This window comes from Gavialis gangeticus, unplaced genomic scaffold (genome assembly GCF_001723915.1).
Source record: "Gavialis gangeticus isolate Ggan-Ray unplaced genomic scaffold, GavGan_comp1, whole genome shotgun sequence".
Lineage (NCBI taxonomy): Eukaryota > Metazoa > Chordata > Crocodylia > Gavialidae > Gavialis > Gavialis gangeticus.
In genome coordinates this window covers 210,755-221,206 of record NW_017728958.1, presented here as the reverse complement: position 1 = coordinate 221,206, position 10,452 = coordinate 210,755, and the positions used below count along the sequence as shown (strand labels likewise).

Sequence of the window (10,452 nt, the reverse complement as noted above, 5' to 3'; positions counted from 1 at the left end):
AAACCAGGTCTTAAGTCAAAATATTGTAACTCGGAATGGATTGCCTCATAAGAAACAACATTATAAATTGGGGATTGGTTCCTGAACCAAGGTCCGATACCCTATTTTCACTAAAAATACCCCAGAATTTTGTACTCGATTAATTATAGATGAGTAATATAGTTACATTAATGTATTTATATGGTATATAGCAATCATTGATTTGGAAGGACTTCTTTGAGGTGACTTGGTTGGACTTTTTTGAAGGGTTCTTGGCTAGAGTCCTCTCAGGAGTCTTGGCTGCAGGTTTTTCTGGAGTATTGTCCACTTTCTTAAAGTGTCCGAGGAAGTTTGGACAGATGTTCTCCAGGGAGACAAGCAACGCAGCAAACTTGTTCGCTGGCATGGCGTTGCATCAGATCAAGCATTGTAAAGTCGAAACTGATGTCATAAAGGTGAAACAGGGTGTCCATTTATGAACGCTGTAAGTGCAAAATGTTGTAACTCGAAACGTAAGTCGAGGACTGCCTGTATCTCTGCACGTAGTTTTCCTGTAATAGGTGTTGATGATGCACTTTTTTTTTTTTTCTTCCTGGTGCTTTCATTTATAACTAAGATGTGTAATGCTGCCCAAACACTTTTGAGCGTTGCAAGCATCGCTCTCCATCTTTTTGGAAAAGAATGCCTTTCAAGAATTGGAAATGACCATGGTCTGACACATAGGAGGAACTTGCTACACAATATAAGAGCTGACCCAATGCCAAAATAACTCAGCTGCTCCGAGGACTGAGTGATATTTTAAAGTGGCGATATTTTACCTGGTCTACTGCATCTAGAAATGAATGATGTACATTACCATTGAACAGGTGGAAAACAACTATTCCCAGTCCTTGTGGTCCATGAGATGAAATGCTGCATTTGTGGGGCTTGATGTCCATCTTGTTTACCCATTGCCTCAATTCCTTCATTTATTGATTTCATTGGGGGACCTTTTCACTCTGCTTCACGTTAAATGAGAGACTGGAATCCTTGCCTTCTACATTTGTCCTCTAAGTGATCCCAAGAGTGTTTTGTTGATGATACAGGTATGGGAAGCATGGTGACTATGAGAAGAGCTTAACCTAAAATCTGTGTCAGTTAATTTGATAATATGTTTTCCACCCTTCTTGCTAACTTTTAATACTGAATACTGTAATATTTCTTAAAGATTGGTTAACATTTACACCGTTGTTCTGGCTTGGTTTCCCATCAGAATTTAATAAGTCCCCTGCTTCTAGCAATGCCAAAGGACTTACTGTCTTTACAACCACACTTCCCCCTGAATAGCAAAAGTATCAGGCTCTTGAGCTATTTTGTAAAAATATTTTATTTTTTCTACCTAAGTTGCACTGTAATGCTCACTTACACATTTATGTTGTACTGCTTAGCACTAGTGTGGGACTCGAAAAGCTCGCAGACTGAAAGAATGTTATGAAAAGTGAGGCGACACCAACGTCAAGCCCTGCATTCTGTGCTGCAAATGCTACTTTGGCAGATAATCCAATAACGGCCCCAGACATATAAACTCTGTTATCCAAGACATGAAGTTTTGACTCGTCTTATCCAGAGATACTGAATGGTTGGTTCGGACTTCAGCGTGTTAGGCCTGTTCATGTGGGGTCCTGAATCTGTGATAAGGGAACAAAGGCTGCATCCATAAGCGCGTGGATGTTTGGTTCCCTGGGGACAACTAGCTGTGGTGCACCTTTAGCTTGTACTCGTCCCTGGGAAACGCCTGCATCGTGTACCCTCTGGCATGCAGCACAGTACTCCAAGTTGGTTAGGGGAGGCTGGGGCCAGCAGCCTTACCAGGGGTCGTCGGGGCCTCCCAGAGCTGCAGCAATGGCGATCCAGGCATGCAGCAGCCAGCGTGGCTCTGGCTGGCCAGGCTCCAGTTCTGAGCAGTGTGCACTGCCCCCATATGCGCTGCCCTGCCTTTTTTTTTTTCCCCATGGGTTTTCTTGACCCCTGGATATCCAGGGGTTCTCCCCCGCCCCCCATTCATGCAGCTCCCTTGCAGCACGGAGAACAGCAGAACGTGCAGTATGTGTGCTGCAGATGTCTGCAGCACCATGTACTGCACAGCCACTCTTACTTGGACGCGGCCGATAGGTCCTGTCACTTTGTTGCCTCATACATGTAGATCAGAGGTGTTAAACCCATGTGGCTCTGTGGGCTAGATGAGTCATTTGGGGGCAGTCCACAGGCCAAATGAGTGTGTAACTAGCCCCTGTATGCAGTGGAGCAGAATTTATTGATCAGCTCACGCCTTCATTGACTTTTGCCTCTCTATGAGAAAACATCAGTTTAGTCCACTTCTGGTTAGTATTCATTTTGCTATGTTCATTTTGGGCTATAGATGAAACGGAATTCAGAAACTTTATTGTCTGGCTTGAAGACCAGAAAATCAGACACTACAAGATTGAAGACCGAGGAAATTTAAGAAACATACACAGTGATGAATGGCCTAAGTCCTTTGAAAAGGTAATTTCATACTAGAAACAATAATGTAAGTTATAAAACCATGTGCTGTATCTGTAATTAGTGATAAACGATTGCTGTTTTAACTGAAAGTTAAAGCAAATACATGTAAGGAAAAAATTGTGAACCCTTGAAGTGCTTGAAATTGAACTATTTTCTAGAAGCCAAAATGCAGAGATAATAGGATGTTGTGATTTAGTGTACTTCATTTGCTTTGTAATTGGCATATGATCAGTTACTGAAAAACTTGATACTCCTCGCCCATTCCCTTCCTTGGTAAGGGGTTTCTGCCTTTCCAGAAGAAAATTGACCACCAGTCAGTTTCTGTGTGCCTTAAATTCTTTACATGTCAAGTATGGAAAAGAGCCCTTTATTTTAAAGCATGTACTGTGTATGAGCATTCTGACAGAAACATTAAGCTGTGCTTGTGCCACATCCGTGTTTCTTTCTGTTTTGACGGTTCAGTCCTTTGAGGAGCTGAACACTCTGGCCCTTTGATTGCAAACCTTTTAGCATGTGTTAGTCTTACTTGCCACAGTGAAACTGTTTGCAGGCCTCATAGGCATGGGGAATCTGGGCCATGGTAATTAGTACGTTGTATGTGTGAGTCGATAATACTGGAGGTGGAGTTCTCTCTTTCATTTGTTCTTACTCATGCCATGCTAGGGATGGAGTGGGAAGGTAGCCCTTTGGATGCTCTTAATTTTCTTCCATTATATAATATCACTAAGAAAATATCTGTTTCTCACAGAGAGGAGCAAGTGTGCTTACTAAGATGATAGATATGAATGAGTTGTGCAGTGTGAAATACCTTGCATGCATCACAGTAGAAATATGACCTGCTTTGCAGTGACAACTCTAATTGCTGACCTCACAATACTAGGCTCTGTGGAGAAAGATATAGTTTGTCTGTCTAGAAAACTTATTTTGTCCGGGCTGTTGTGCAGTGTGGACTAGGTACGTTTACTTCCAACCAGTGATGGCGATACACTATCCTTTGTTGTTGTTTTTACTCTTCTACAGTATTTGAAAGATGTGAACTGTCCTTTCAAGCTGGAAGAGCGGCAAGAAACAGTTGACTGGCTGCTTGGGTTAGCTGTCAGGCTTGAATATGGAGATAATGGTATGGTCAGCTTTGAAAAATCCTTTATAATAATAACAACAAAACTATTCAAAATGCCTTGCCTATGATCTTTGAAATATTTTTAAAATTAAGCGAGGATAGAAGCATAGTTACTTGAACACGCAGTTTCATGTTTTTGTTTTGCAACTGTTTTCCTTTCCAGCCCAATTTTTCTGCAGAAGAGGACCTGGGGGTTACAGTGGGAAATAAGCTGAAGTGTGCCTTTGTTGTCAAGCAGGCTAATGGCATCCTGGGCTGCATTGGTAGGAGCGCCACCAGCGGGTCAAGGGCAGTGATTTTTCCCCTCTATTCAGCACTGGGGAGGCCACATCTGGAGTCCTGTGTCCAGCTTTGGGCCCCCCAGTACAGAAGGACAAATTGGAGAGTCTGGTGCAGAGCAACGAAAATGGTTGCGGGGGCTGGGGGACATGACTTGTGAGAAGAGTCTGAGGGAACTGGGCTTATTTAGTCTAGAGAAGAGAAGGTCGAGGAGGATTAAATAGCAGCCTTCAAATCCCTGAAAGGGGGTTCAAGGGAGGATGGAGCTGGACTGTTTTCAGTGGGGGCAGATGACAAAACAAGGAGCAGTCGGCTCAAGTTGCAGCAAGGTGAGTTGAGGTTAGATATTAGGAAAAACTGTCTCACTTTGAGGATAGTAAAACACTGGAACAGTTTACCCAGAAAGGTGGTAGAATCTCCATCCTTGGAGGTTAAGACCCAGCTAGACATGAGGTTTGGGATGAGGTGGCTGGGGACAGTCCTGCTTTGAGCAGGGGTTTGGACTCCTGAGGTCCCCTCCATCCCTCATTTTCTGTGATTTTCTGGGTGATGCAGTAATGAACTGAGATTTGTTGCTTAGCCTGTTTGCAGAGGAAGAACTAAAATAATACCCTGTTCTAGTGTTATTGTAGATAACCCCTTTTTAGATGCATATTTCCTCAACAACTAGCATGTCACATTTCTAGCAAATGCACTCATTTTTATAACCACAGGAAAATTATGCTGCAGTATTTTAATTATGTCTTCTTAGATGGAGTGTCACATGAATGGGATCCATTTCACAGACACAGCACATTCTTGCATTTTTTACTATCTGACATCCAGAACTTGGTTTTGGCTGAAATCTTTAACTTATGGTCTCACCTAATGTGATCACTGAAAGGCTAGAGTGCCTTCAGTATCAATAGATAGAAATCAAGTTGACAGCCCTTTATAAGCAGTTGTATATTGGTCCTTCAAAAATCAGATGAATTGTTCCTTATTCTTAGAGCCTTCAGCATAGTTAAGTCTTCTCAGTCTTGAGTGTCCCAAGCAATGTGCCTAAAGTTGGCACGTCTTAAATTCTGCCTCGGCTACCTGACAGTACATAGGTGATTAACAAGAGGCCTCCTACCTGACCAAGTTCTAGTAGACTGTAATTTATCTAGCATTTCAGTAGTGCACAACAGTAACAGAGATCTTTAAACTTCTTAGCCAGGTACAGAAAATGTACTTTCCTTAGTTGCAGCTAGCAGTGTTCAGCAGTCCTTTTTTATGCTCTAGCGCTCTTACTGTAAACCAGTTAGTCAACTAACCGTTTTAACTAATCTGTTTACTGACTTCCGTACATTCATGAAACAAAGCTGGTTTTTATTTTAACAGCTGAGAAGTACAAGGACTCCACACCTGATGGTGCCAAAAATACTGATAATACGGGGAAAAGTGCAGAGCCACTGATAAACTTGGATGGTAAGTGTACAGTGTTTTTTAAATCGTGCTGACCTAAATATGTTGTGCTGTATCTCGCATGTTGTGCTTCCCCCCCTTTTTAAAGGGATTATTTTCTCATTATTTAATGTTTTAGGGTTTCTAGCAGCTTTAAATCATGTTAGAACCACATTTTGGAAGCTGTGATACTCTATTGCAGTGTCAGCAATAATATTCTGGGGGATTTTATACTTACACTTGATGTGCATCTTTGAGGTAGTGTTTTGAGAACTTCTTATTTTCTAAGCCTCTGCTTCCCTCTTTGATCTTTCTCTTTTACACCGGATGACATAGGAATGATAGTATATTGTTCCAGAATAACTGCTCCTTATTCCAGTCCTTTTGACTTTCATTGACAAATAACTTGGCGGGGTGGGGGGAGAATTCTTCCTACTGTAGGGCAAGGAGCTTAGAGTCTTGAACTGTGTGGAGGCAAACAGGAGGGGTCGAGGAAGGGTTATAGCTCATTTTTATTTTTTTAATAGCTTTTCATAGGGGACATGGTAAAGGCAGAGGTCACATGAGGTGGGGTGGGAAGGAGCATCACTACATATACTGCAGGTGTTTTTAACTGTGACATTGGGGCTAGTGCTCCTTTTGTTCCTGTAGTAGTAAAGCAGCTGATCTTTTAGGGCAGTGGGAGCCAACCTTTGTTGCAGATGTGCCACAAACTTGCAGGCCCTTGGCTCTGCATTGCTCAGGACACACACCCACCCCAGGATGCATGGCACGCCCCTCCTACCCAGTATGGGCAGCACCCCTCTTCACTGTGCCATGCTGCACCACATCCTTTGGGCCACCTCCTGCATGCTGTTCTCTGGCTGTACCAGCACTGTTGCACCATACAGGGTCCTTGGAGTACTCTGCCTGTGGAGTGTCTTAGCTCTGGGCCATACCTCTCTGCTATCTGACCCTGCCCTTGGGGTGGGCAGGGCAGAAGCAGGCAGAGAGAGCGGGACTCCTGTGACAGCAGCTGGAGAGTGACAGGATAGAGGGAGTGGAGCCTAGATCAGGAGCTGCAGTTTAACCCTTCAGGGGTCAGGTGTTGCCTGTGGGGGATTGCCAATTGGACAGCCCTGCTCTAGAGTTTCCACAGCTATCAAAAAAGCAGCATCTCCCATCATCAGTCTTCTTTCTTCTTAATCTAGATCTGCAGCCATTGATACTCCTCCCATCCACCTGATCCAGCGCAATAAATCCTTTCAGTCCATTAAAGAAGAGGGTGCTGGGCCCTTTTTCGTTACTGTCTTTATTGCACTTTTTACTACTGAAATGCAACTATTGCATGCTAGATATTTTTGATAAATAACAGCAGCAATGGACACCAACTAAAATCGGCATTTATTTTAGCAAAATGACCATTATGTAACTCCCCAGTTCCACTCCCATAAAAAAAGAAATCTCCAGAAAAAAAAATAAGATTTGGTTTAGATATCAATCAAGTACAGTCTTGCTGTGCAGTTAGGAAGTGCTGGGGAGACCTGTCTACAAAGCACAACACGCTAAAGGTGTTTACAGAAGTGCTGTAAACATCCGTGCACGTTTTACAGTGCTGTAATTTAGAGCACTTTTTATATCACTATAGGGTGCATCCTCACAAGTGTGCATGTGCGGTTTGTGGCATTGCAAACTGCATGCATTTGCTGTGCTGCTGACTTGCAGCACTATGGTTTGTCGGTTTTTGGTTTTTTTTTTTTAACGATGGGAGATCCCAGTACAAAAAAAACAAAAAAAACCCGAACCTGTCACTAAAAAAAGCAGTGTGGTGCACGTGACAGCAGTGTGCACAGCCAGAAAGGGAGCCTTGCTGGCCAGAGCCATGCTCTGGCTGCTGGCCAGGCTCCAAGCTCCTGGATTGCCACTGCTGCTGCCCCGGAAGGCTATTAGGATCCCAGATAAAGCTGCTCCTACTATTTGTCCTGGGGGCAATGTATGTGCGCACTTGTGGGGATGTGCCCATAAAGTTACAGCACTATTAAACATGACAGAAGTGCCATAGTTGGTTGGGGTTGGGGTGGAACTGAGGTTCCCTGCACTTCCCAGGCTAGGAGGTGGGAGGCGCTCTGCAGCCTCCTGGGGCTTCTCCACTGGTCAGAAAAATGACTAGTGTACAGAAGTTATTTATAGTGCTGTAGGTTGCTAAAGTGATGTAAAATACAGTGCTTCAAATTTAATACCTGATTTAACAAGGTTTAATTTAAAGTGCTATACCCATTTTTAAAGTGATGTAAAGCTGTGCACTTCTGTTAAGTAAGGGCAGTGAAGTACTTTAAATAGCAAAAAAGCAACTTCTTTACACACTGTAATGTACTGCATTTCTAAAGACTCAGTCTGGCTTCTTTTTTAGGACTTTCTTAGATTTAGCATGCAGTTTGGGTTGAAAGCAGGGGGTGCGTGTGTGTGCATGTGTGTGTTAATGCCCTTGTTACATAATCATTTTTCAAAATATGAATGCATTAAAACTTTTTAGAAGTTCTTAAAATGCAGAGCTAAGCCATAAACCATCACTGACAGTGATCAGTTAACTGCCCAAGGTAGTTCTTTTGGCTTTAATGGTACTACTTGCACAGCCAACTCTGAACCAACCCCTTAATCAAATTTGTCATTAATCTGACCCATGCATAGAATGGAACGCAACCAGTATTTTGAAACCAAGTGCAATGACCGTGTGGTTCGCTCTTGCAGTGAATAATCCTGACTTCAAGGCTGGTGTGATGGCTTTGGCTAATCTTCTTCAGATCCAGCGGCATGATGACTATTTGGTGATGCTTAAGGTGAGCTTCACAACTTTAACTCGGTGTATTTTGGAAATCCGGGAAGTATCTGCAGAATAACTTTGTATGGGAAATCAGTAATTTGTTCTTGGGTACAAATGAAATGAATTAGGTTCAAATTTTATGTGCTCCTGTTTGGCTTAAAAAGAAAATGTTGATCTTTGAAATCATGTGTGTGGACATTTATGTTTAAAGAATTATCCTACTATTTACCATTTTTTTTTTTTTAATTTGGTCCCTGAGAATTAATACATGAAGTGTGTCTTCCTACTGAGAATTCTGCTTATTTGTATTTTATGCCTTTTATCCCAGGGTTTCCAAATGCTTTGAAAACACTAATGAATTTAAGCCTCACCACAGTTGTGAAATAGATATTTGGTTTTAGAAGTTGAGAGAAATTTAGGGCAAACAACTTCTGATTATAGTTAAAGGTGCAGAGCTTTATTGCAAGTCAGTGGCTCCACGGCAGCTGCTTGTTTGTGCTGCAGTAAGTGGAAGCTGAACCATGGTAACTTGCCTCTCTTTCATTGAGAGCTAAGATGTTGATTTAACTTAATTCCAGGGCAGGAGCGTGCATGCAGGCAGTTGTGGCTGCTGTGATGATAAACCTCCTGTACCTGTTCCCCTCCTACCCAACACACACTTCATCTATATGGAAGATAGATATGATATGAACAATGTGATGGGCCTGGGAACCTATGACACAAGCAAAATTAGACTCTGGTCCTTCTGATTTCCAGCCCTGTGCATGTCCATGTACACACACAGCTGTCCTTTCTCTTTGCCAAAAGCCACATATGACCCGACTCACTTTTGAAATTGTGTTCCTTGTCCAGGTGCTTCACTGGGGAGGACATAAACTGATAGAAGTCTGTAGTCAGTTCTGTGATCAAAGCTATAATCAATCACTGTAATGGATTGCAGGTAGCTAACCAAGACCTTAGTCTTGATCAAAAAAAATCTTATGTAATAGTAAAATATACTAGGTATTCAGAAACAAAAGGATGAGGACCCCACCCTGCAGAGGTTACAATCTACTCTGAAATTTTTGGGGCAGTATTGTGGGTAGCAAAGTTAATGGTGTTTCCATATAAATGCATGGAAACTTGTGATAGTCATATTAAAATAGAATTTTTACACTTCTCTTACCTGCATTGCTAAAAGCTAATGAAGCTATGTTGTTTGCATTTTCTGTGTAAATGCATTTTAATTTTTACTGTAAGGGAAAAAGGACCAAGTAGAGCCAGAAACATGGGGGAGGATGGCAAAACGGGCAAAAAGGAGCATAGTGTACAGGCTGGGAAAGCTCTCTTGCTTTTCACTGTGCTGCAACTAAATTACCATGTTGCAAGCCTAGTTGCATAAACAATAGCTTTTTCCCATGGCTCATGTTGGTAAAATATGTCAATGAAACTACTTTTTTATGCGCAGTAGGGCAGTATCTACTGCATATGAAAAATACAATAATCTATATTCATTCTTGCATCTGTAGCAGAGTTACCTATAGAAAAGGCTAAAGGAATACAAATATGCCAGTTAAAATTTACCTTTCCTAAGTAGCTTGAACTTCTCTTTGCCCAAACAAAATCTTGAACTTGGTCAAAGAGAACACTTTTCTCAGGGCACAATGCTGAACGAAAATCTTACATCTGTTTGTAACTTTGACTTTCATGCCAGATTTAAGATGCATTAGCCAGATTCGTATTTTTAATCAGAATCTTCCTCAAAACTAATTCCTTTTGGTTGAGAGAGTCAATTCACAGAATTCTGTGTTGCACATCAACCTTAAATTGTGCGCCAAACAGGAGAAATAAACAATGAGGTGGTGCATGAAGTAGTGCTTTTGTCCTACTTGGATAACTCAGGAGAGAAACGGAGTGAGAAGCAGCTGTAATAAGCTCAAAGCCTGCTCCGTGGTCTAATCCTGGTGCTCTGATATGCCTTATCTAATATGTATAGCTGTACATTCAGCCTGAAATGGTCATGGAATATTGAATCTTGCCATGTGTGGGAGTTACTAAACTAGCCAGAAGGGCAGCAGGATTATGGTAATTAGGGGTACACCAATATAGATTTTTTTGGGCTGATATCAATGGTCAATTATTAACAAGCCATATTGGCTGATACTAATTTGATTGCCAGTACACAGTCTGGCAGCTTGGAGAGCAGCTTCCAGCTAGTAAGTCTGGAGGCAGGGGGCGCAGGGCAGATAGTGCTGAGAGAGCAGGGGGGCTGGAGCAAGGGTAGGTGCTGCCCAGCTGCAGCAGGGCTCAGGATGGAGCTGCAAGCGGGAGTGCTGGGAGCAGCAGC

The 10,452-nt window shown here is 42.4% G+C and overlaps 1 protein-coding gene across 2 annotated transcripts in view; it reads left to right on the top strand.

Moving 5' to 3' along the window:
• The window catches only part of CUNH14orf166 (chromosome unknown C14orf166 homolog), a 23,589-nt gene that overhangs the window by 7,323 nt on the left and 5,814 nt on the right, over positions 1-10,452 (top strand). The window contains exons 2-5 of one of the 2 annotated variants that reach the window (XM_019502972.1): positions 2,378-2,502; positions 3,523-3,622; positions 5,264-5,350; positions 7,994-8,142. In XM_019502972.1, coding sequence (XP_019358517.1) covers positions 2,378-2,502; positions 3,523-3,622; positions 5,264-5,350; positions 7,994-8,142 — 461 coding nt within the window. The remainder of the gene's footprint in view (positions 1-2,377; positions 2,503-3,522; positions 3,623-5,263; positions 5,351-7,993; positions 8,143-10,452) is intronic. The other variant, XM_019503045.1, reaches the window with a different exon arrangement.